The sequence below is a fragment of the Anomalospiza imberbis genome, chromosome 3 (assembly GCF_031753505.1).
Source record: "Anomalospiza imberbis isolate Cuckoo-Finch-1a 21T00152 chromosome 3, ASM3175350v1, whole genome shotgun sequence".
NCBI classification, from domain to species: Eukaryota; Metazoa; Chordata; class Aves; order Passeriformes; family Viduidae; genus Anomalospiza; species Anomalospiza imberbis.
The window spans coordinates 13,049,470-13,076,044 of NC_089683.1; the positions used below are offsets into that span (position 1 = coordinate 13,049,470).

Below are 26,575 nucleotides of genomic sequence, written 5' to 3' on the forward strand. Positions count from 1 at the left end.
GACACAGTTTTAGGTACTTCTAGCTCTAAGAGGCCAGAGATTCTTTTCTCCCATGTTTCTTGCAATCAGTAGAAATGAGTTACCACCTGGAAGATGAGATTCAGTTCCCAGGCTTTAAGGAGAGTTCATGAAGTGGTCACATTGTGTGGTGGGAATATGTGTGAGCAGAGATGCATCATAGTGGGACTTCAGTAAACCATAGGCCTAAAGTAACATGGTTAATATAGTTGAAGAAGGTAAAGATTGATGCAGTATTTTTTTGTGTTTGTGGTAAATGAAACAGGCAAGGACCTTAATGCTTTGTCATCACCTTCCTCACACATTGAAGGACTGAAGAAGTATTGATCCCTTGACCACAGAAGCTCACTGCTGCAAGCAGTTGAGAAGCTTCCTGCTAGTGGAATTTTTACTCAGATAGGCTTTTAACTCTGTATAACTATTTAAGTCTCTCTGACTAAATAACAAATCATTCAGTCTCTGTAATGTTAAGAATAGGCTATTTGCATGTATGGAACAGATTTCTTCCTAAATGGGAGATATTCCAAATATTCATTGGAATGACTCCTTATATTTTTGCATGCATTTTGAATCTGTCATCTTTTTTCCCAGCAGCTCTGTTTGCTTTTAAATAATACTGATGTCATAGTTTCTTATTATAGCAATGATCATATCAACTTCTTATCATGATGATTTCCCATTTGTTCCTGTTTCTGTGATCTTTGTTGAGCATTTTAGATAGGGGATTTTTTAAAAATTCCTTCATTGCCAGCATTTTGTTCATTGTGCTAGAGTTGGTTATGTCTTCAGAGAACCATCAGTTGTAGAGCTCATAGGTCATTGCCCTGATGGTTTTTTGATTAACAGTACTCTGGAAAAAAAAGCCCAGCACAACAAAAACATGACTGAAAACAATATATTTTAATCACTGTGTTTTCATTATTGAACACACACTACAAATGGAGCTTAGCACAATATGTTGATTAGAAGAAGAAAAGGCTACAGCTTTAGATAGGAAAAGCAGAATAAAAAGCAGTGGTACCATCAGTCAGGTCTTCTGTAGGGAAAGAGAAGCTGAAATTTTTCTTACATGGGATCTCTCTTTCAGCCTTCCATAGATTAAGCCACATTCTTTCAGACTACAGCCGATGATGTTTTTTGTTTAACATTCCATCTTTCATAACTTCTTTCCCAAATTCAGATTTAAAAGAAATTTTCTTGCAACTTAGTGATTTTTAGTTGGAAGGTTGACTTATTTTCTCTGAGTCAGTAATACTAATTTGGCCATTTTCTTTTCCTTTTTGCTTCGTCAAGCAGGAATACAGTGTTCACATTTTGACCACATACCAAACAGGTGTGGAATGGGAACCTGTTATAACTGGACATTAACCTGCATCATTTTCTTGATTTTAAAGACACTAAATGCTGTTTAAAATAACTGTATAAAAAAAGCTAAGTTTAGGGGGGAAAAAAAGCCCAGAATATTGTTCACTATCTTTTGTCTGGCTGATTGACTTAATGGTGTATAAAACACTAAGGAAAAAGACAGGGCATGACATTGCCTGAAGGTGTACAAGAAACATTCTTACATAGCGTGACTGCATTCAGATGTTACTTTTTGAATTACTTGGCTTCATTTTATCACTGTGCTCCAGTTCAGTTGGTTTGCCTTTCCTGACCTTGTTTTGTTCATGGATATTGACAGTACTTTTTCTAGTATCAGTGCAAGGTACTTCTTGTGCCTTTCATTTATATAGTTATTTAAATTAAATCTGCTTCAAGAGTGTGTAATAGGAAACTTCACTAATATCTTTTCTTTAACTGGTTCCTTACATACATTTAAACATTTTCCAGATTAATTTTACAGGGTCTGGTAGAAATGAAGTTAACTTTCATCATAGCAGCCTCAATGGGGCTGTGCTTTGGATTTGTGACTGAAAGAGTGTTGATAGCATATTAGCATTTTGACTTGCTGAGCACTGCTGGTATGGTGTCAAGGCTTAATTTTTATCTCAACACCTCAGCCCCAGGTAGGCTGCAGGTAGGCAAAAAGTGGTTAACGGACACAGCCAGGACAGCTGACCTGGACTGGCAAAAGGTGTGTTCTGTGCCATCTCATGTCATGCTCAGTGGTAGCAAACAAAGAGTTGGGTGAGATTAGAGGGATGGAGCACCTCTCCTATGAGGAAAGACTGAGAGAATTTGGATTGTTCAGCCTGGAAAAGAGAAGGCTTTGGGATGACCTAATTGTGGCCTTCCAGTACCTGAAGGGAACCCATGGGAAAGATGGAGACAGGACAAGAGGGAATGGCTTCAAACTGGAGAGTAGGTTTAGATTAGACTTTAGGAAAAATGGTTGCCCAGAAAAGCTGTGGATGCCTCATCCCTGGAAGTGTTCAAGGCCAGGTTGGGTAGGGCTTTGAGCCATCTGGTCTAGTGGAAGGTGTCCCTGTCCAAGGCAAGGGGGTTGGAACTAGGTGATCTCTAAGGTCCCTTCCAACCCAGGCCATTCTATGATCTAGGTGGCTCTGTTTAAGCAGATGCCCTTTGGTGGCCCCTTCCAACCATTCCGTGTTTTGCTCTTCCTGGGATCTCAGGTTCCTGTGCCATTGAAAGGAGTGGAGCTGTTGCCATAATCTCACACTTGCATGTTAATCACTGGCAACAAGAGTAGCGGGGTCAACATCTTCACATACAAGTAAATGTTACTCATACTATACTTTAATTAGAAGTACTTATATACTTTCAGGAGAACAGGCTTATGAGATGAGTTTTTACCCTGAGGACTAAAATCTGTTGAGGTGAAATAGTATGTGATGTTCTTTGGTTTGAAAAGAGATTTTTAAGATTTTTTTTATTACACATTATAGCTTATAGATTTAAAAATCTTCTTAAACTGTAAAAGCTTTTTAAATATAAAACTTCACTTCACATGCAAACAAAGCTTGAACTAACCCCTAAGCGACATTTTTATCACTGGTTCTGATACCAAATCTCATTACTGAAGCTGACTAGAAGTACGGAGGAGAGCTATTCATGGGCTTGGAATAAAACAACCAGAGAAATTATATGTTCATAGTGCTGCATTTTGGCACTATGCAAATGTGAATGCAAAATTAAAACAGGCTTGCGAAAAAGCTGTATTTTCTTTCTTCACTCTTTTTTTTTTATCTGAATGCTTTATTCTGCATGTGCTTATGGCAACATGGCTTCTAAACTGGCAGTATATTGACACTGTTCTCTAGGATATAAGTTAGATGGAATACTTAAATTGTTTGCCTTTTGCATCTCTCTTAATTGCATTTTGAACATTAGAATGTACACTGGAAGAGGAAAAAATGAAATATGTAGCTGTTTTCTTCTTTTATCATGTTTATAAAATGGATATATAAATCCAGCTATGGTTATTAGATTTTAATGTGACAGGGAGGCTATGAATTTTTCCTTGCTTAGAGTAAAACCTGATATTGAGACCCTGTTCACAGTCAGTAACAAACTCAGTTACTTTGAGTGGGAATGGAACTGTTGCATTTGAAATTGTATGGTAAAATTCCCTTTGTATTGTGTTAAAACTGGCAAACTTTCTTAGCTCTAACAATAATGTCCACTCATTTTGCTTTCATCCTTAAAAATAGCCAGTAGACCATTAGTGTGGTTCACAGTAACAGCACAAAAAAAAAGGAGTAAATGATAGATCTTTTCACTTGTGACTTTTTATCTAGGGGAGGGAGGGGAAAGTATGTAAACTGTAAAACTTTCTGCTAAATAATCCTTATCAAGCTCTTTATGGCTTGAGAAGTAGCTCGTTTAATTCATGCTATAAATATCTCTTGGACTTTGTATGAATAATGCTGTAGCAGTTTATTTCCCCTCTTTTATGATCATTCATCTTATTTCCTATTCACTGTGTCATACAGATTCAAGTTTTTTTTTTTTTTTTCTATTCCTTATGTATTTCAACTTGAAAGTTAAAATTGTTTATGTCTTTGTTCAGTATTCAGTAACTAAAACACCTGATGTTAAAAGTACCTAATGCTTTGGCTAGAGTTCAGGCAGAGGACATTCCCACCCATTAAAAAGTATATTGCAAGCATTGTTAAAACTGTACATGAAGTTACAAATGAGCAAATCATACATGAATGTCTAAAATCATACTCCAGACTTTGTTTTGGACTTTCAGCCCAAGCTGTGTCTTCCTGAAACAGGAAGGTCAGACTTTGTTTCAGTTTAATTCTTAGATACAGCTGGTTGTACAGGTCTTTAAAAGTACTGTATACTTACTATTTTGTATAACTTGGGCTTTAAATAAATTGATTTAAAAATTCTCAGTCCTTCTGGGGTTTTTGCCTATGGTTATGGTCTTAGGGTCTTATATTTTAAACAGCGGTCTTATAGTTTAAACATGACAAAACTAATCTTAAGTGAGTTATCAGTCAGTCTTGTAAAGCAATTCTCAGACATCTCTCAATGAAGAATTAAAAATCAAAGATTATAAAGTGGCAGTCTACAAAAATAATTAGTATAATTAGGAAAAGAAGTTCATATGGTTTAAAATGAACGTGAGTCAGTAAAAAGATCAGTAAAAAGAGGGACAGCAGAAGAAAGTAATGGAATACTGATCATTTTAATAAATGACAAATCAGAAACAAAGGTGTTTCCCATTAAATACTTCATTTAGTTTTATGCTGTGTTGTGGAGCCACATGACCTCTTGGCACTGCTGTAATGCAAATAGTAGTGTACAGGTAATGAATGAATAAATAATTGAGCAATCTTTTTCAGCTGCCAGTTGAAGCCAGGATAGAAGTGACTAAGAAGGCTATTAAGGCAGTCAAACATCTTTCTGAGAAATCAAGAAAAAAAACTTCAGATAATGACATGAAAGATGCTGAAACCCCATCTGTTGCTTATGAAGGAACACTGAATCATTTGCAACAATCTCTTGCTCATCTGGAAACACTCACTCACAGTTTTATCACTTACTTGAAAAGCAGCAAACAGGTAATGATTACTGATCAAGTTCCTGCTTTGAGTGTTGCCATGACTAGCAGTGATAGACATCAATCTTCTGTCATATTTTATTAATGTTTTCTACCTTTGCTTTTGTTGACCTGGGTTTTGAAATTTTGGTTCCATCAATCTTTTCTTTTTCTCAGTATATGGTAATTCCTAGCAGAAAGGAAGACTGATACAGCCCTGTAAATAAGCAGTACAGTGATCAGTGTTCCAAAAACTATCTGTTCACAGGATACACTACAGAAGTATGGCTATTTATATGATCTGTCAAGGTCGGAGAAAGAAAAAATCCATGAGCAAGCAGTAGCCATGTGTATAGATGGTCAGCCCCTGGACATGGTGCAGCAGTTGTTACAAGTGGCTGTTGGAGATCTAGGCCTTTCTCCTCAGGATATTGTCCAATGTGCTATCAAAAAAATTGTAGGTATATTAAGGTAAGCGCACTTCCTTAATTAAGCACAAAAAGATTTCTTCTGGATTTTTGCAAGGTGTTTTTTGGATGGTTGTGTTGGTTTGTAGTGGTTTTTGGTTGGTTGGTTGGTTTTGTTTATTTGCAGTGAATACTTGTTTGCTTTTAATGTCTGGATTTTGCAGTAACAGGAAAGTTTTTTAATTATGTTTTTGTTTACCTGTAATTTCATATTATATTTGTAAAAGCTGGGGAAGCCTGAGCAATTTGAACAAAGTAAGATAGAGCTTATCCTGTTCACTGGTGCTTTTTAGTTAAAAGCATTGGCTTTACAGCATTGTTCCATTATGTGTATGTGCCCTTGTGAAATTTTGTAGTATTTACAACAGCACATAATTCTTCCTTTTTAAACAGAGTTAAAAGGTATGTTTGTTGGAAATGGTAACTCATGCAGGCATTTGGGCAGCAGAGGCCTAGTAACAGCTTCTGCCACAGCAGTGTGTCCTACCAGAAGTCATACAATTTCCATCTTTGGAAAAACTTGCTGAGCCATTTCTGGGAGCTGGGGTTTTTTTTGTGCTGGTTGGTTTGGTTCATTAGAAATATTTTATTCCCCCTCATTTTGTTAAGGGAGTGCAGGGAAGAAGGGAGGATAATTTTATATCATCCATTTTAAATTGAACAGATACTTCTCATGTAACTATTCATGCAAAACTCTCTTCTGAAGTATTTCTGTTTCAAAGAGATGTATACATGCAACAAGTATGAAAGAGTATTCTGCTCTTAGATGTGTGGTAAACACTGTTTAGCACTTCTAAGACCAGTTTAGAGAGCTAAAACTTTGAGAATTTATCCTGTTGTTCTGCATGCAGAAAATTATATGGGCAGGATGATCTGAATGCATACACCAGCAATTGGAAAAGAAGTCTAGCATGGAAAGTTTGCTATGGCTCTACTTTTTCTTCAGCATGTATGTATATATTACAGCAGATTGAAGTGCCACAGATGAAAAGAAGGCAGCCTGTCAAATTGTTTGCAGTCCTCTTTGGCAGAAAATTGATTTCTCCTGTCACTCATTTTAAGAGTGTTCACAGCATCCTCAATGATGATAGAGCTTTTGCACAGCAACATAAGTAATAGTCTTTCTTGTCAGGATTTGTCCATTTGAAGAAGAATAATTTAGGTTTAGATAATAACTGTCCTGCTGTTCCTAACTAGCAGTGTGATGTATCTGGATACAAAACTCACAAAGTCCAGTTATTTTGACTGTAATGAGTCTCATTAACATGCAGAGTATGAGAAACCTATCAAAATTCTCCTTTCTACTCTGCTTCTTATCAACACTTTTCTGTGAACTGAATTACTTGTTCTTTGTATGATTGCAAGGCTGGGATGGCTGCAAGTTGATTTAAAGTTCTGGGACAGTGACCATCTCCAGTAACTCCTATGCAGCACTTCACTGGAGAGAGGGGAATGACTGTCTCACAGAGAAAACTGTAGTGGCAAAGGTGGGCATATGAGTTGGAAGTTTCAATTAAAATGGTTTGGTGTGTGTTGTGACCTTATGTGGTTAGTAGCAATGTCCCACTCCCACTCGGTTGCATTTTTGGGAAAAGAAGAGAAAGATAATTTTATATCATTCTGAACGATGGAAGGTTTGTCTACTACTATGATAAAGAGCATGAAGTGAGAACTTAGCATCAACTAAAATAGAAAATACTTGAGATAATATCCTCCCTATGATGAAATTCAGAAAGGGTTAATATTATAAAGTAAAACATACAATCTAAATATAGGGTGGAATTAAAAGAAAGGCTGTTACTTGACATCTCTTAAGCCTGCTGGTATTCATGTTGTTTTTGTGAATAAAATTGGATTCATCTCTATCCTATGCTCAGATGTTCACTTTCAAGATACAATACAAATTACAACATTTTGTTTAATACTTGCATTTCTACAATTAAAGAAGTAGTCTTGCCTGTGTAGCTGGAAAAGCAGATTTTTACTCAATAAATGCAGCATTTCAAGGGAATTCCTTTTTTTCGGTTTATTTACTGGAGCTTTGATATGTTACACAGTGTGGTTATTTTATACAGTAGTTTTGAAAGAGATTTTGTTGGAAAATTCTTTCTTTGACCATTAACTTTTAGAGTAGCAGTTGTAAGGCTCTGACACTGAACTTGGATTTTCTGTAGCTATGGTGACAAGAAATGTAATTAAGGGATTGCAAACACAAGTGAAGGAAGCCTGTATGGATGTGAAAAATTATGGTATGTCAGTGATTTGTCTGAAAATTAAGCAACAGTCCACCATTTCTGTGACTGAAAATACACATTCTTTCTTTCAGTTGCATTAACTACAACCACCCTTCAAACACAGTAAAACATCTTTTGTTACTAGCATATATAGTCGTTCTAGCGGAAGAGCCTTCTAGAAAGTAATGTCTTCATGAAAGCTGGGATTACTTTTTGGCTTCATTTTACAGCAGTGTATGGTATGACACACTTAACAACTTTGATACCTTCTCAGAAACAGATTTTTTTAAATATAGTTACTTGCCTAATTCAGGATTTTTTAATTTGTAAATTTGTAAATAATTAAATTGCAATTTTAAGAGCAGTATTTTCCTCCAGTTCTTTTAACTGCTTTTGTCTCCCTAAACTCTCTGGTTCTGGCACACAAAATTCAAAATAGAAATTCTTGCATTGGTATGTGTAAAAGCTCTCTAGCAGAGCATATTTTCATATTTTACATTCTGGAGTATTCTGCACTTTCTTGTTTGCCTGTAGAAACAACTACTATAAATAAAAATCAGTTGCTTCTTCATTAGAAACCATGAACTTGTGGAAAACAAAACAAAATATTTTAGCAATTATGGTTGCCTGATTAGTCTTACCTAAGACTCAGTTTAATTCCTTGCCTAAGATCACTCGCCTGATGGCTAGGAAGCGTTCCATGGTCCATGACTGCAGGCATGTCCGTGGTTCGTCAGACAGGAAAGACAGTTTGTCTGTTGAAGACTTTATGGTCTCCTTCACCTGCTGCTCCTAGAGTTCTTCTCTTAGATGTCCACAAGGATATAGTGTTTTGTGAAATTTTGAAAGCACTCACCTGGCACAGAGAGGAAAGGTTTGGTGAAATTCTGAGTTCCTTGTATAATACCCACTGTTTTCTGAAGAAGGTAAATCCAACTTTGTTAGAAAGAGTAGCTGCATTAACAGGGGAAAAAAAAAACCCAGACTTTTTATTGCCTCATCTCATTTGAGCAGGGATAATACAGAGTAATTTTGTAACTTGTATATAATGATTTTGTGGTATTTTAGATGGAAATGATGGTTTACCATTAAGACATTTATCCCCAGCTTTGAATGATCACATCATTAGTATGTTACTTCCTTATTTTCCTCATATTTAAATATGACAAAGCACAATCAGAAAGAGGAAAATAAAGCTGGAGTATTTTCAATGAATACAGTAATTAGGTTAAAAAATTTAAATTAAGTTAATTTATTCTTCCAAGCATTCTTTATACTTTATTCTGTTTGAGGAATGTGATTAAATATGCGTCACTTTTTCTGACACTGAACTGAAATCAAAATAAGCCTTTATCAGTGTAATTACAGCAAGCTCATACCTAGGAGTTTTGAGGTGAACACTAAATCATGTTCTGTTATTTAAAACATGCATAAAATAGCATATAATCTGTGTGGAAGACTAATCCTTCATTAATTGTATTTGTTTCTGTTAGTAGCTGCTTATTTTTAATCATTAATTATTAAGAAAAGAACAAGGCAGTAATCTGTGGAAACTTGACAGGATTATTTGTCTCAAGAGCTGTCATCTCTTTTTAGTTCCTCTAACCATTAGGCAGTAAAGGCAGTATTAAGCTTAAAAAATCGCTAGCTTTCAGTCTTTCTGGATTTTTAAAATATTTCCTTATTCCAGATAACTGTAGCTTACTGCTTAGATTAACCTTTTTTTACCTTTCCTTGTGCTTAAGTAAAAGACATCTGTCTGTGTCTGACAAACTTGAAGCTTCCTGTAAATGTTCATACATCTGTTGTTCTAGAAAATCAGCTTCACAGATGTATAGTCAGAAACGGTGATTTTTTGTTTTCAGAAATGCCCATTGGCTTTTGCAGATACATTTCTTTTTACCCTTTTGGTTTAGGTTGGGTTTGCTTGTTTCTTTGGGTTTTTGTGTGTTTGGGGGATTTTTATTTTGTTCTAGGATTTTTTTTTAGGCCCTCAGAGCCTGCTTTGTGATGGGAGCTAACAATTTTCATTTCTGATTAGAGAGATTAAGGTTTTTGGAAGAGGAGGGGCTAGGACTGTTCATAACTGATCTTTAAATTGAGGATACCAAAATACAAGTTTTGCCAGTCGGTTTCCTTTGATATGGTTGTTGTTCTTGTACACTAAACATAAGTAAGTGCAAGTAGAGCAGTAAGAACTCACTTTCTGTACACTGTACAATCACCTAATAGTTTGGGGTGGAAGGAACCTTTAAAGGTTATCTTGTGCAACACCCCCTACAATGAGCAGGGACATCTTCACCTAGATCGGGTCACTCAGAGCCCATCCAATCTGGTCTTGAATGTTTCCAGCAAAGGGGCATCCACCACCTCTCTGAACAGCCTGTGCCAGTGTCTTCTCACCAGCCTCACTGGAGAAAATTCTTCCTTATATGTAATCTGAATTGACTGTCTTGTCTGTCACCATTTTTTCTTATAATCTCCCTTTAAGTATTGAAGGGCTCCAAATGTCCTGTTCGTTTCTGTCTCAATACTCATTCCGTTCTTAGTGTGCAAGCTTTACAAGTATTCCTTTTGATATGCCATGTTAATGCCCTTTAATGCCCTTTGTAGATGTGTTTTTATTACAAAATTAATTGAAAAAAGAGCACAAAACCAGGAAAATTTAAATCTGGCCTGTAAACAAATCACTAACAAAGTGGTTTATAAAAAGAGAATTAATGAAGTGTCTTCTGTCTTCACTCTAGGGATATAGAATAATTTTTTTTTAGCTTTATACATTTTAAAGGAAAATGAAACCATATCCTAATGCATGTAGCCAGTTGCATAAAGTGATTATTTGAATACTGGTCTGCTTTTTACCATTTCGACACTTCTGCCCTAAAGGGTTTATTTTTTTTTCTTTTTCCTAAACAGAGTGTTCAGTTCTGTTACATCTTCTTTCCATGAAAATACACTCTTTTGTTTTTTTTTTCTTTTTCCTTCTGAGAATGATTTTTTTTGTGTTTTTGTAACAATGGATTTTATCTTTTGGAGGCATATGTCTTTGAGAGTTTAAAACCCTGAATATTTCTGTATATTCTGTACTATAAATTATAATGTGATCTGATTGTTTCCAGATATTCTGAAGATGTTTAGAAAAATATCGAGATTTAAGCTTCACTCATAAAAAAGTTATTTAGCTACCATATGGTAATACTGCTACTAAGAACAGCATTTTTATCAGTCATATGTAAAGTGTCTTTTGAGAAAAAGACCAGTGTCAACAGCCTTCTACTCTTATTTCAAACTTTAGGAGTACAATATAATAATATAAAATGAGTATACTAAATTTTCATCATGCAACAAATCATCTTGTATCTGTTCTGAATAGGGTCATATTGATTTTTAATCCAGTGTTGTTCACTGGAGTGCTGGCCACTTACTAAAATAAAAATGGGAAAGATGAAAATTCTGAATGCAGGAAGACATTAAATAAAGGTTATAAAGATTTAGGTCTCTATGCCAGATGATATAATCACTGTCCGGGAGATATATTTATCTTTCTGATGTAATAAATTGCAAAACTCTAAATATTCTCTAACTCTTGACAAAAAATATTTTGGAATATCACGGTTATTTTTGCACATTACTATCAGCTGTGTAGTATTTTGGCATTGGATAAAACAGTCAAAGTAGTCTAGATAAGTTTGTTATTGGTAAGAGCAGATCTAGGAAGAGGCTGATATTTTTAGTATCAAAAGAAACTTGATGTGGTGATGAGCTATAGGGAAAATACACTTTTTCTCTAGGTTTTTCAAATCATCTCCAGTCAGATAACTTGGGAACTATTTACCTTTTTTTTTCTCTTTCTTTAATGCAGCTTTGACAAAGTAAGCCAGGCAAAGCTGTTGTTTTTCCAGTTCATCCAGGCATCACTGTCGCCACCGTGGTTTCTGTGGGGACACTGTGTGTTGTGTTAGAGTACCAGGGCAAAATCTCTCCCTCTTTCAGCACTGAGTCTGATTAATGGAAAATCTTAGCTGAAAATGTAATTTTCATTGAGTTAGGAGCAAAGCTTGCTTTCCTACCAGAATAGCTTTGGGTTGTTTGTTTCTTTCTTTCTTTTTTCACCCAATTTTTACAATCTTTTAACCTCCAAAAGAAAACTGTATTTTAACTAAAACATCTAATTAGAATCATGGACATTTTTCTATTCCACACGTGCACAGAGGCTGCTGTTCCATGGTGGCTTGACCCCAGATAAATCAGCAGTAGGATACTACTGACTCAGGCTACAGTTGAGCTAATTTAAGTCAACAGAGATTCTGCAAGAGGATTTGGACAGAAAAGATGGTGACATTTATGTATAACTTTAAGTCTGTTTAGTTCATATTGATCTTTAATGTGGTGAGATTACAAGTGAATATTCCACTGACCTAATAATATGTGTTAGAAGCACTAAACTTTATGCTTTTCCTTTCAAGTTTCATTTAAGAATTTTAGAATTTTTTCCCACTCTTTCTTGTTGTTTTTTTGCATTATTCTGACATAAAAATAAAGGTACTAGTTTAGATGTGAAAATGGAACATTCTTAAAATTACTGAACAATTAATATAAATCCTAGAACTAGTTTAGATGTGAAAATGGAACATTCTTAAAATTATTGAACAATTAATATAAATCCTAGAAGTGCAAAAAAGGAGATACAATATTAAGGACCATTTTAATTGTAAGTTTGTCTTCCCTTAATAGTGGAAATGGTGACTCATCTACAACAGAGAAAGATCCACTTGGAATCCTTGAAGGTATAATTTCTGCAGTGCATGCAAGCGTTGAAAAAGGGTAAGAGCTTCCTGTATGGATTCTTTGGGTAAGACTTTGAAAGATGCTTCTCATGAAAGCTTTGAAGGTACAGTGCTGAATATGGATGATTTTTCTTCATGGATATATATATATATAATGGGTTTGCACTTAATTTTCTAAGACTTTATTCTGGAACCAGCTATCATTTTTCATATTCGAAATCTAAACCCTGGCAGAAGCCTTTACTTGATCATTTGGAAGAAAGCACTGAACCTAAAATTAAGATAACTGTGTATTACAGTGAAATGAAAAAATGGTTTTTCAGCTGTGACTACTGCAGACTGTATATCTACCAGGAGCATGTCACTTCTTTTGTTTCAGTTTAGTTGATACATTGCAAATTAAAATGATTCACTTTCAGATGTCTGAATTTAGATATTTGAGTTTGTTCATATTTGTAACGTATAGTGCAGAAATAATTTCCCAAATGCTTTATGATGCTTCACCACATTTTTTTTCCTCTTTTGGGAATGTCCTTACTTCAGATCACATAATAGCCTGTATATTTTCTGACATTTTCCATTTCACTTCCTGTAAAGAAAAGGAAGCAAAAAAAAAAAAATAAAATCAGCTTTTTTTTCCCCCAGATGTACAAATGAACAATTCATGTATAATAATGATAATAAAATCCCATTCTTTCTGGTAGCCACACAAAAGCAGTTACACTATTTTTTGAGGCTTCTGGAATGAAATTAAATTAGTTGAATGTTGGATACTGAAGTAGACTGAACAGATGTAAAAAAATGCAGTAAATATAATTTGCAGTATTCTAAGGTATAAGGACAAGTAGGTACTATTTTATTCTGAGATACGCTTTCTGGACTCTTTCAGTTGTATACTTGATCAACATTTAACTGCTGAAACAGTAAGCTGGAGTGAAAGTAATTATAATTACAAGAGATTGTTTATATTCCTTTAAATACTTATTTATTACCTTAAAACTCAGCTACTGAATTTACAAAACAGAAGTACTTTCCTCAAGAAAACATATGTAAGCCTCAAGTGCAAGCTCTACAAACTCTTGAGATATTCCAGCAAGTCCCTTTAATTCCCAAATTTTTAATTTACAGTTTGAATGCCACCTGTTCAGCAAAGGCATGTCTAATTCAGCTGGAATTCTGAGCTAACAGCATCATTCAGACAATATAAAGCCTAAGTAAAATTGAAATCCTTGTAATATGAAAACCTCAGATGTCAATGTTTATTATTTCATAGCTGCAGGACAGGTTAACTTAGTATTTTCTGTCTCATATTACTTTCCTGTCTGTCTTGTTAAGACAAATAAGGGAACTTAAGTTGCAAATCACACTCCACCAGGAGCCCCTTTCTTGGCTTTTTTTTTTTTAAGAAACAAGTTTGCTTGAGTTTTAAATATTACTGAAAGTTAAAACAGCATTTACTGATTTTGTACCTGTTAATTTATAGCCTCCGAGGGACAGCACAGATTATTCTGTCTCCAGCTATGAGCTGCTTGGTCAGTTCATGGTGATCTGTGAATTGTGAATGCTTCCACACAGAATGTATTTGATATAATTCACTTTCTAAATCAAATTATATACTTAAGAGTTTTCATAATTAACAAAGTCTGACCCCGAAGTTTAGAGGTTTTTACATCTTCCTTTTTTTCCTTCTAAGGATTTTGGACATATTGCAGTCATTATCATGCTAAGAACTTAGAATGATCAAGCTGGGTAGAGATGATACAGAAAAAAAACATAAGGCTAGAGCTGCAAATGGGAGAAAATAATTTGTGTGTGTGGAATGGTAAGAAAGGGCTTTTAAAGGAAGAAAAAGAGTGCAGGGTGGCAGTACGAATAAGCGTTCAAAGATAGAAGTGTCATACTAAAAATGCAAGCATTCAAGCTGGTTTTCCATAAGGTCAGATGGTGTGGTAGTACAGGCATCAGTCAGGCCCAGATCCCTTGAAAAGACTTGGATTTCCAGATGCTGAATCCCAGCACCACTGTATGGTACCAGGGTAGTTTGTGGGAGAATATGTAAGTGTACAGATGGATTCCTGTGATATTACATAGTCATTTGAAGTCCACACAGCTTTGGGCTCCTGATTTACAAGCGCCAGTTTCCCTGCAGCCTCACAAAGGTCAGATCTTCCGTTTCCTGGTGTTAGGTATTTCTTACATACTGAATGTGCTTAAGTTTTAAAAATGCATGTAGTATTTTCATTAGGATTATTACCTGAGACTGTTTAACACAGTATTGTTTAATTACAGGGAGAAAATAGTTTCTTCAGATGACCTTCTGGAGTGGTTGAGACCTTTCTGTGGTGATGACTCCCTGGCAGTGAAGCCTCGCATTAGGGTATTGCAAATTCTGGAGCAAGCCTTCCATCTCAGTGATGAGGATAGCAAGCTACTTGTGTACTTCAGGACACAAGCTGTTCTCAGAGCTTGCTGGCCTGAAACAAAGGTATTAATACTGATTGCAGCAAATTACAGCATTGAACTGTTTTATGTGAGGATTACATAATGAAACACTGCTCTGCAGTATATGGTTGTGATACATCCTGTCTGGAAGTTAATCCTACTTTCCTTTTTAAATCAAAACATTCTGATTCTTTTAAAAACAAAGTTACATAAAAGTAAAGGACTTCTCTGATTTTTGTTTAGGGTCAGGAGTACATAATACTGAAATTGATGGAATGCTAGTGATTCTCCTCCGTGTTAAACATTGACTTTGATGTTTTTGTACCTTCTTTCTTTTGTGACCATTTTTTTCTGTCAGTTTTTCCTTCCCTCTTTATCTTCCACTTGGTGTCACATTTTACTCAGAATTAGCATGATAATTACTGGCCACTGACTCTTTTTTTCTGGAGCCTTTAAGTATTATTGTATGAATGTGTAACAGTTTTGAAATAATGTGAATAGCTCTTGCTCCATGTAGAATTGTTCAGAAGCAGAGTTACTTTTTGTTCATTTTCTAAGTGCCTCCCCCCATGCCAAGACCTTACAGAACAAAAATAGAATATTTCTAATAGTGCCAAAAAAATCTATGAAGAAACCCACTTTATATTCATATAAAACAAAAGCAATATCTCAGTTTTGACTTGCTGTGCTAAATTCATCCAAGGGAACAATCCTACTAAAAATCTTAAAAGGAAAAGAAAGTACTTATCTCTTGGTTTCTTTGGAAATTACTTTTTCTCTTGTATTAACAGTAATACCAGCATTTAACTCCTCGACTACTATTCAGGTGTCTGTGATTGGTTCTTCATCTTCAGTTCAGCCCTTTATCAGTATTTGTGTTGCTTGTGACATGCTTTCCAATTCAAAATCATTTCCAATTATAAAACATTCAACTGGAGTATGTCTTAGGAAAAAAGATACAGGCAGATAATAGCTCTCAGCCATGTTTGTAGAAGACAGAAAAAGAACCAATATTTGACAGAAGCTTTATGAGACTCATTACATTTGTGATATTACCTTAAATATTTATCAAACTTTTATTTTCTCCCATAATCTTGTAAGTCAGGATGTATAACTTTGCAAAAAGAAACACCCATCTATTTGGTTACAAATAATTTTGGTTACAAAACCAAATTTTAGGACCTAATTGAATGCATTTCATATGCTGCTGGCTCATGTGTAGCTCACTGCCCACCAGAAACCCCCGGGGCTCCCTCAGCAGAGCTGAGACAGCCACAGCTGTGCTGTCCCCACCTGTGCTGCTCCAGGTGCAGTACAGCTGTTAAACCTTGTGCAAATTTTGCTGGCTCCATCTTCCAGCCTGTTCAGGCCTCTCCATAAAATCAGTTACTTCCTGTTTCCTGAATGGATTTTTAGAATACTTCTAGTTTCAAGCAGGAAAGCCTGCTTTTCTTTTTGCGAGGGAAGAAGTTTGTACTGACTGAGCAGCAGTTCATCTGCTCATCACAGAGTTGCTGATCACTTCAGCACTGATGAGTAGGCAAGTAGCACAAGAAGACTTGTAATAAAGTTTGAATAATGTACTAGATAAGCTCAAACCTTTCAGAGATAACTGTATGAAAGTATGTACACAACACTGTAATACTAATTTCTCTGTATATATATTATTTAGCTAAGTATAGAAATAGCTTTCATGCTTAACAACAGTGAAAGCAGTGCTTAAATGTACATACATAAAAATAATTGTTTATGCACCCCAATTTCTGCTACAGTGTGCAATTATAATAGTCCTCTTGGAATATATTAAAAATTGTTATCATTTTCATGTCAGCTCAAGCTCAGTGTGGTTGATAAGAACCCTTTCTTTTCTGCAAATATTTTGTGCTATGTAACTAATGTGTTATTTAGACAGAAGAGTTATGTTGGTTTGTCCATTAGATATCTGTCACTGAAATTCAGAGTTCTTCACAAATGTCCAAGAAAATAAATAAGTGGTCTTAGATGTATTTATTTTGGACTTCTTACCTCTTTTAGTCAGCTGATGCCAAATCCAAACTGATACTAGAAAAGCAAGTGATGGCCTTGTTTGAGGTCTTACTAAGTTTGCATATTTTGTGAATTAACAAACAAGGAAAATATAATCATAAAATAGCAGATTGAAAACTCTACATTTCCCAGTCCTTCTGGCATGTTAGTGGAACAAGAACACTGCAGAAGTCAGCGCTTACATGGCTGCTGAAAAGCAAAGAGAGATTTCTATATGAGCTTTGGCAGAGCATTATGGATAAGACACAATTTTCTCATGCAAGTTCACACTTCAGGTACAAAGACCTTTAAAAGCAACCCCCCTGTTTTACAGGAGGGAGTATTGAAGGACAACTCAAAAGTTTAATCAGGTTGCTGAGCAATCTGGGATGAAGAAGTAGACAGGAGGAATCTCATCTTTCAAACTATGTCAGTCTGCCTGCCTTGTCTGTAGACATCACTTTCTCCAGCATCACTACACCTTTATTAATTTGGTCATCCTTTCTCATCCAACAAAATAATAATAAAAAAAAAAAATCACATTCAAAATAAGTGGGGAGGGAAGGGGCTGTGGATTGAATGCTGTTTTTAGATTTTACAGGAATGTGTTTAAAGGTTGTTGGTTTTCAGGGCTTTTTAATGAACTTTAGATTGAAAATAGGTCAAAAATGTATTCATTATCTTGCTTCCAGACTGTTTTATTATTACATGCGTGGCATTTCTTGCATGCTTTTAGGGGATCCCTATACCAATCCTTGGCACAAAAAGGGACAGCAGATATTATAAGGTATGAATGTGGATTTCTATTTAATAAAGATAATTTAAATGATATTGCAGTGTTCAATTACCAGAAAACGTGTGAAAGCCACCCTCAGTGTGTCTACTAATCCTCTTAGACAGGCTTTGCATACATCAAGGAGGGACTTAATATTTAATTATGCTCTAGGTGCTGTAAGTAGTGGTCCCACAAATCAATGTGCTGGGAAACAGGCCAGCTCTTACAAAATTAAAAATGTACTTTATGGAAGCAGCTACCTATCAAACACTCAGAAACACAGTGATTTCCAGTTCTCTAATGATTAGTTAACAAAATTAAAAATTCAGGGGTCCTCATTTTTCAAAGGCTTGAGAGTCTTTAATTCACATTCCAGTAGCATCCCATGCTATGGAGGAGGAGGAGGCATGCCTTGTTTTAATCCCCTTGATGAATTTTATCTGAGGTCTTCAGGTTCTGTAATTTTCTAGTTAACTGGTGCATGAAAAATATGGGTAAAAATACTGACTTTTTCTCTATTAAAAATGTTGGAGGGGGAAGAAAGACATAATTTAGAATGTTAGTATCAAAATTTATCTTTATTCATCTAAGATGGGAAATCGATTTCTTTTCAAATAATATAAAAATATAGTCTGTAATGACTCAGTAGTGTCTAAGAAGCCTGAAGTGTCAGCTAACAGGTTGTGTGTGTGTGTGGTTAACTGTTCAGTTCAGTGACCAGTTACAAGGCATAGGTTAAAGAAATTAATAGGGTTTGTCCCAGGAAGTTACAGTGGCACTAGTAAAGCTTCTGGAAGTAAACCAAGGCTTACTTTCATATACAAAGTTATTAATTGTGAAGCTTTTACAGGACACACCTTTTCTTAAAAGGATTGTTTCATTATTATGCAAATGCAAAATGTAATTACTACTTGCATGCCACTTAAATGCAAATAGCTTTGTCATTTACAGAAGGTAATCTCATTTAGCCTTCCCCCTCATACTGTTATATTATGGTTTTTTTGTGATCTTGGGTATAGAGAGCTGCTGAGGGCTAATGTTTTTGAAAATTGGAAGGAATGTCTATTAAGGATTTAAAATTGTGACTTTGGGCACTTCTCTTTTTTTTTTTTTTTTTTTTCCCTAAAGTTTAGCTTTGAAAATTTGACAGATTAATTGGTGTTGTGTGTGTGGGATGTGCACAAAACATTTTCCTTCCTGCCTATATGGCAGTTGATGTATGGCATATGCAAACTTGTGTCTCAGCAACCTTTGTAATGTCTGCATTGACTTTTTGAGAACTCGGGGAAACTGTCAAGACTCCATTGCTGCTTTGTTAGTCTTTTCCCTGTTAATGAAAAATGTGCAATGAAAAACGTGTTAATGAAAAATGTTGTTTCTTCATACTAGTTACTTGAGAATGGTCTCAATGGGAATGCCAATATCCAGTGATTTTCAGCTTTTTCCTATTTCCTCTTCTCATGTCAGAGATTTAAACATGAGAAGTGATTTTGCTGAAGCCATTTATCAGGTAGCAATGACCTGTATTTAACTTGATCTGGCAAAACACAAGTGAAACAGCTCTATCTGTTTTATCCTCGGCCATCTTTTATTTGTGAAAAATGCTTAAATAGAAGAAAGATTTATGTTCCTATCAAGTCTGAGTAAATTTGTTATGATGTTGTTTATAATTCTAGAGACATTGTTTCTCTTCTGGTAATACATAAAAATTAAGCTTAAGAAATTTAATTTAAGTTTTAATTAATATTTTAAAACACTAATTTCCATTCCTTGAAGATGCAATTTATCCATATGAAAACATGTGAATTTTTTTTTCCGGGGAACATAAATTGTAGCGTGTATGATTAATTAAATACTTTTAGATGCAAATGAAATATTTTCCTTTAACTACACAAGTATAGCAGATAAGACAAAGTGGAGAGAAAAGCAATATAGCATGACTGCACACAAGTTTTGAATTGAGCCCTGGGCACTGCAGTGTTCTGTGACCAGTAGCAGTTACTTCAGAGGACGATAAGAATGCTCTGGAGTGGATTGGTGGGGGATCATTCACTTTCTCTGATAGGTCTTTTGTAATGAAGGTTTAAGTGCAGAATGGTTGAAACAGTTTTGATCCCAGTTTCAGAAAAATTAAGAGCTTATTAGCAGTACAATCAGACTTCTGTTATTACGTTTCAAAGAAATTGGTGCACAAGCTGTGATTCCTCCTTGGATATCCCTTGCTAAATTTTCAGCATTAGTCCACACCATATGTCACTGAGCACAAAACACACTAAAACTTTGCCAAGGAGGGATGCCATCCAGAGGGACCTGGACAAGCTCAAAAAGTGGACCCATGGGAATCTCATGAGTTTCTACAAGACCAAGTGCTGGTGCTGCACCTGGACTGGGGAAACCCCTGATGTTACTCCAGGCTGGGGGATGAAGAGATCCAGAGCAGCCTGGCTGAGAAGGACTTGGGGGTGCTGTGGGTGAGAGGCTGGATATGACCCAGCCATGTGCCCCTTGTAGCCCAGAATGACAAATGTGTCCTGGGCTGCGTCCAAAGCAGCGTGGGCAGCAGGTGAGGGAGGGGATTCTGCCCATCTGCTCTGCTCTGGTGAGAGCCCACCTGGGTGCTGCACCCAGCCCTGGAGTCTCCATGAGCAAAAGGCTATTGATCTATTGGAGTGAGTGCAGAGGGGGCCACCAAGATGATTTGAGGGAGGGAGCACCTCTCTTGTGAGGAAAGGCTGAGAGAGTTGGGATTGTTCAGCCTGGAAAAGAGAATCTTCTGGGATGACCTAAATGTGGCCTTCCAGCACCTGGAAGGAGCCACCAAAATAGATGGAGAAGGACTTTTTACAAGAGCCTGAAGTGACAGGACAAAGGGGAATGGTTTCAAACTGGAAGAGAGTAAGTTTAAACTGGTGGTAGAAAAAAAAATCTTTACTGTGAAGGTGGTGAGACATTGGAACAGGTTGTCCATAGAAATTGTGAATGCCCCATCCCTGGGAGTGTTTGAAGGCCACATTGGATGGGGCTTTGAGCAGCCTGGTCTACTGGAAGATGTCCCTGGCCAATAGCAGGGGTGTTGGAACAGGATAATCTCTAAGGTCCCTTCTGAACCAAACCATTCTGTGTTTCTGTCACTTAACCTTTTTATGTGATTTGTTAAATTCTGTGTTTTTTTAGGATATTAAAATCCAGAAAATCAAATTCTCTATTCACTACACTTTTCTCCTTACTCTCTTGTTTACTCTCAGTAACCAATTCCAGTCACACAACCTCCTCCACAGCTTTTTCTCTCAGTAAGTATCCTCTCCCCTAGCTCAGAGCCCACTGTGATATGTAGTACACCTCCTGAGAAAGGTAATTGGAGAAGTGAATATGCTGTCCTTGTGGAAATTACCAGTCCATGGTTATGCATCCCAACACCTTGATTGCTCTCTTGACTTCATCTGTACATCAACCAGAGATCTCTGGATTTCATTCAGTGAGGCTCAGGTTACTGTTTTGACTTGATTAGACGAATGTAGCATATCTTAAAATGCAGTAGTGTTACCATTGTTACATTTTATTTGCCATCATATAGTCATTTACTTACCCTAGACTTCTTTTTTCTGAGTCTATTGGAGTTTTCTTTTGACATAAACTAGCCTTGAAAATAATTTGTCTGCATTTTTGTCTGTTCAATGCTTGCAGTCTCCCTAAAACATAGTTTATATAAACAAGGAAGCAGCCATAAACCCATGGGAAATTCTACTTTCTACCGTTACTATTTGGTCATAAACTGTTTTGGTTTTTTTGTTTTTTTGGGTTTACATTTTTTGAGTTTTTTCCTCTTAGTAGATTATGTTCTTCAGTGTTTCTAGTCAGGAATGTTGTTCTAAGCCCCTTGAAAATATAAGTAAATTGTAAAACTGGTTTTCTTTAGGCATTATTGTGTTACTATCTTAAATTAGTATTTTTTTATTAATAACTGTGACAGTGGATGCTGTCCTGTTTTCCAAACAGTTTTCTTATTCCATCAGCCATTTTGCTAATTGACAATTCTTATTTAGAGATCTGCAAACTTTGTATCATCTGATGGCCTCACTCAGGTATTCTTAAAATAGTTCTTTATAGGAATTTGTGATATTTCATGTTGATTGAGAGAGTCAGGGGTTCTTTTTCCACATTGCTGCTATTGTTACCCAGGGACCCAGCTGTCAAGTCTGTGACTGGTAGGACATCAGCTACACCAAATCAAGAGGAAAACCACCAACTGCCATTTGGTGCGACAGGTGCGGGATGCTGCCTGCCCTATTCGGATTATTTTTATCGCTGCAACAGAGCTACTCGCTTAATTCAGTTTTTACAGCTTAAATAATTTTGTGATAACCTTCCACCTGGTATTTTAATTGCTCTTGGCCTAGGTCATATATATGGATAAACAATGAAGGAATTTTTCATTAAAAATATACATTTCCTTTTTTTTATCTGGAAAGATTAATACTGAAATATTACTTAAAATTCGAGTTGACATCAACAACCTCTTGTTCCTGTAAGACAGTATCTTAGTTTAGTGGGAGTCTTTCTTTTTAGAAATTTATCTTTGACTTTTCTAGTCCTGCCTATCTACAGGAAGATATTTTGGAAGTACTTATTTTGAAAACATTTCACTTACATGTAAACAGCTTTTAAAAGAATTTTGCTCTATTAGCAAGAATTGCATACTTTGGTTTTCAAGACAGCAGTTATACATAGGGGTGAATACTGTGAGCTTGTGGATGCACTGCTGCTTGATAGTAGTGGTGATTAGAAGGGTAAATTAAAAACCACTTGTGTATGGTATGAAGGAAATTGCTGATGCTGAGTTAACAGCTTAAAAGAAATATTTAAAGATTAAAATCTTGTCAATTCTAGGCTGTAGCTTCTAATACTGTTGTCTGGTCTGTTAGAGTATTTATATAATACATAAATTCTGAATTACAAAACAGTGATTAGTAGTTGATGCATACACAAAAAGATTATTTAACATGTCTGTGTATACTTCATGTTGCTCAGGTGTTTGCATCCAAATTTTTACGTATTAACACACTCCTCGACAATGTGCAATTTAAATAACGTATGTTAGTCCTGTCTCTTTCAGTTCCAGCTAGCTAGTTACAGGAGTCTTTCAAATGCATCCTTTTTTTTTCATTATTTGCCCTTATTCTCCCTACCAATATCTGTGTACTGTCCTCAGAGGTTTTCTCTGTGCTGAAATGTACTTGCAGATTAGGACATAGTCTCCTGCAGAATACAAATGAATGGATTTTATTTTCTGCACAAGTTATCCATTTTTATGCATTAGGCAACACATTTGTGTTTATTGGATCTACATGCATTTCTTACTGAGCTGCATGTGAAGCAGATAAGGAATTAATATATAAATCACTTCAGAAGAAAAAAGTTCTTGGGTATTTCTATAATAACTCAACATGTGGCTGAGCCTTAGTTTGATTCATCACCAGTAGGCTTCTTGTTGATTTGTTTTTTTAACTTGAATCCCATAACTTGCTTATCTTGTGCACTGGCTTTAACTTGAGCAGGATTTTACCTGTGCTATTATGTGCATCTCTTTAGTTTCTGTATGCAGCAAGCTTGCATATGTGCTCAGAATTCAATAATAGTTTTAATATGTGAAGCCCAGCTCTTGGGAAAGTGCAAGAACGCCTGACTTCAGAGTTCTTCCTCCTCTGGGATATAAGGCACGGGTTGTGAGCACCGAGTTTGTTCATGCAAACCCCTTGACTTCAGTTTTAATTTGGAATTGATTGCTCTAAGATTGTAGTTTTGATAGCAAACACTTCTTTCTGATCTGTCAGACAGTGTTGGTGGCTTTCAGTGTAGGTCAGAGCAGCCCCTGATGAATGAGTCCAGCTCCTGGCCCTGCGCAGGACTCCCCAGGAGTCAAACCATGTGCCTGAGAGCACTGTCCCAACACTTCTGAGCTCTGTCAGGCTCATGCTGGGACCACTTCCCTGCGGTGCCTCTTCCTGAGCCCAGCTACCCTCCTGGTGGAGAGCCTTTTCCTAATGTCCAGCCTAAACCTCCCTGACACAGTCCTTGGAATGTGGTTGGGGATTTTTAAAATATTTTATCGGTTGGTGTTGTTGTTTTTAAGTAACTATTCCTTAATAAAACTGTTGCTTTGCATTGATTGGGATAACTCCATAAGCATAGCTTCAAAAAAGCTGCTTTCAAGCAAGGGAATTTAATCTGCAGTAAACTGGATCATATTTTAGCTGTTGTGTTTTTTCATTAAACTAGAGATAATCCTGTTACTATACAGGACCATTTTGTGGGGCCAATGGAACTGTTTTTTAAAAGTTGCCATTTCTCACCTGTGACTTCCTACCACATAAGTTTCCATTTACCAAAATGGGTTGAAAGTAGAATTGTCAAAAGGTGAACTAGGGTAGATGGAGAAAGTAAGATCAAAACAGCCTGTTTAAAGTTGACAGTTAAAGTCCTTTGCCCTTGACTTTCTCCATCCTGTATGCCCTTGCCCATATGCTGGTGGACCAGTGGCTAAATGATACAGTGTGTTTGTTTTTCCAAGCCTGTTACTATTCTCCCCAGCCTGACCCTGTTGTGTACTGGAGGATTTTCCCCTCAATCACAATTTACAGTTGTTTAATTTGGATTTTTTTAAAAGAAACCCTAGTTTAGAAATAGTGGGATGCTGGTAGTGTGTTGCAGAGTATAGCACTTGTGGTTTTGCCTTTAAAAGGGGTTTACTGTTGCTCTGTCATGTGAAAATCTTGAATAAGATGTTTAATACATGCTTGTGGTTTTGCATTGTTTCACAAGTATACGATGTCTTTAACATCAAAGCTGATAGGATTTCTAATATCTTGAAACAGTTTGAAGAGAATGAAATAAATAATAGCCTTTAAAAGCTGCTCATCTTACATGTGTAGAGTCAGTAGCTGTGCAATTTCAGGAATAGTTGTATAGTGTTATAGATTGTGTTTGTTTCTGTTTTTTTTTTTTTTTTTTTTGACTGATTTTTGATTTTTGTGTTCATATTGGGAATAATTGACTTTAAAATTTCTATTTAACTTGTCATTTTATATGTCCTTTGTAAAAAGCATTTCACTTGGCAGCCTTGTGCTGGAGGTAGGTTGCAGTAACTTATATTTGTGCAGACTTTCAGTAGCTTCCTAGATACCAGCAGAGCAGGGAATGACAGATTACAGGCTGATGTGCAAAGTGGAAGGACTACTTTCTTCAGTGACCAAACCCTACTGGCCTGTTGTATAGGAAGGACAGTATTTTCTTTGCAGATTTAGTTAATTAGATTGTGAACTCCTTGAGGCAAGGCTGTTGAATTTTTGAGCCATGAACAGCACATCAATATGGCAATTACAGGAATGCAGTCAAATTGCTACCAGTTCTTTTAGTTGTTTATAAACCACGTTAGGCCCTGTCTAATGAGTGGAAGGAAGTTTTAGCATCATTGTTCCCTATCTCAAATCTGAATAAAATCTTTGATGTCACATCTGCCTATTATTTTGAGATGCAGCTCAGATAAATTCTCTACCAATACAGCTTGGGCAGGGGTTGGGGGGATATATAAAATCAGCGTTTTACAAGGAAGTTCTGAGAAATTGCAGAAGAATTGTCTAATGTAGCAGTAAGGGACCAGTCAAATGCCTGCTTCGTGCTTCTCTTTTCAATGCCATTTTAATTCAAATTTATGCTGCAGTGTTGAACATGAACACATTTTGAAATACTTACATTTGCCATCTGGTAGATGTAATAAAATTAATTTTATAATCATGTAAAACAGTAAGTTTTTGGTTGCATTCCTTGGTAATGGCAAATTTTTCTGCTGTGAGGACAGGGAGTTGCTTTTAAGCATGGATATAGCTTTTCTCAATAAACAAGCAATTATAGTGAAAATATTTTTCTGGTTTCATTTATAAACATCCTTATCATTTATTTCCTTTGTAGTCAGCAAAATATGCTGATGAAAGCTGTGGCTCTGTCACACTAACACAGAGTAAAAATGGAATTTGCAGAATAGATACCAGGGGGTAGAGCGAGGTTGGAGTCTGTCTGCATTAGTTTTCCTGCTCACCATTGTCATACAAAAATAGCATTTTTCTGTTATCTCAGAGGAAGGAGAGAGTTAAATTGACTGGATCTTTTTATTGGCATTTCCGTTTTTTTTTCAAACAAAAGAAAAAAACTCATCATTAACCAAGTCAGCCAGCAGCAGATTGTCAAATTAAATAGCTTTAGCATTTCAATAGCTTTAGCAATAAAGTCTATCAGATGTGTCTATCAGACATGTCTGTCCTGTTGGATCAGGAGACCATTACATTAGTGGATATCTATAACTTAAGGACGCAGTTCAGATACAGCAACATTCCAAAGTTGCTGTAAATACTGATTTTAAACTAACTTTGATTTCAGGAATGAGATAATGTACTAAACTAAACCACTGATTCTGCCGTGGTTTAGTTTGGTACATTATCTCACTCCTCTGCCATGCCAAAGGCTTTTTTTTATCAGTGGAAGTGACATGCATCTAAACTGTCCTATAAAGAGTGAATTTTCATTTGTCTTCTTAAAAACCACGAATCATTAACACCGTAGAAAGTTCACTTATCAGTTATGTATGATTTCCACAATTTTATTTAACTTTATCATTCTTTGAGTGCATCCTCTTACAATTTTTGTAAAACTGTAGGTTTCCAGGAGCTATATAACTAACTTGTGAGGCAAGTTTTCATATTTGGACTCCTTCATCCATACCACAGGTGATGAGCATGAAGCAATAACAAATCTGTAGAACAACATGAGTCAAAGCTTTGTGCATTGAAAGTCAATAAACCAAATGCCTTCAATATTTT

The 26,575-nt window shown here is 36.0% G+C and overlaps 1 protein-coding gene across 1 annotated transcript in view; it reads left to right on the forward strand.

Annotated features, from left to right (window-relative positions):
* Positions 1-26,575, forward strand: part of NBAS (NBAS subunit of NRZ tethering complex) — a 158,525-nt gene that overhangs the window by 107,985 nt on the left and 23,965 nt on the right. Inside the window, exons 45-48 of the mRNA XM_068183435.1 lie at positions 4,779-4,997; positions 5,244-5,446; positions 12,411-12,500; positions 14,753-14,948. Coding sequence (XP_068039536.1) covers positions 4,779-4,997; positions 5,244-5,446; positions 12,411-12,500; positions 14,753-14,948 — 708 coding nt within the window. The remainder of the gene's footprint in view (positions 1-4,778; positions 4,998-5,243; positions 5,447-12,410; positions 12,501-14,752; positions 14,949-26,575) is intronic.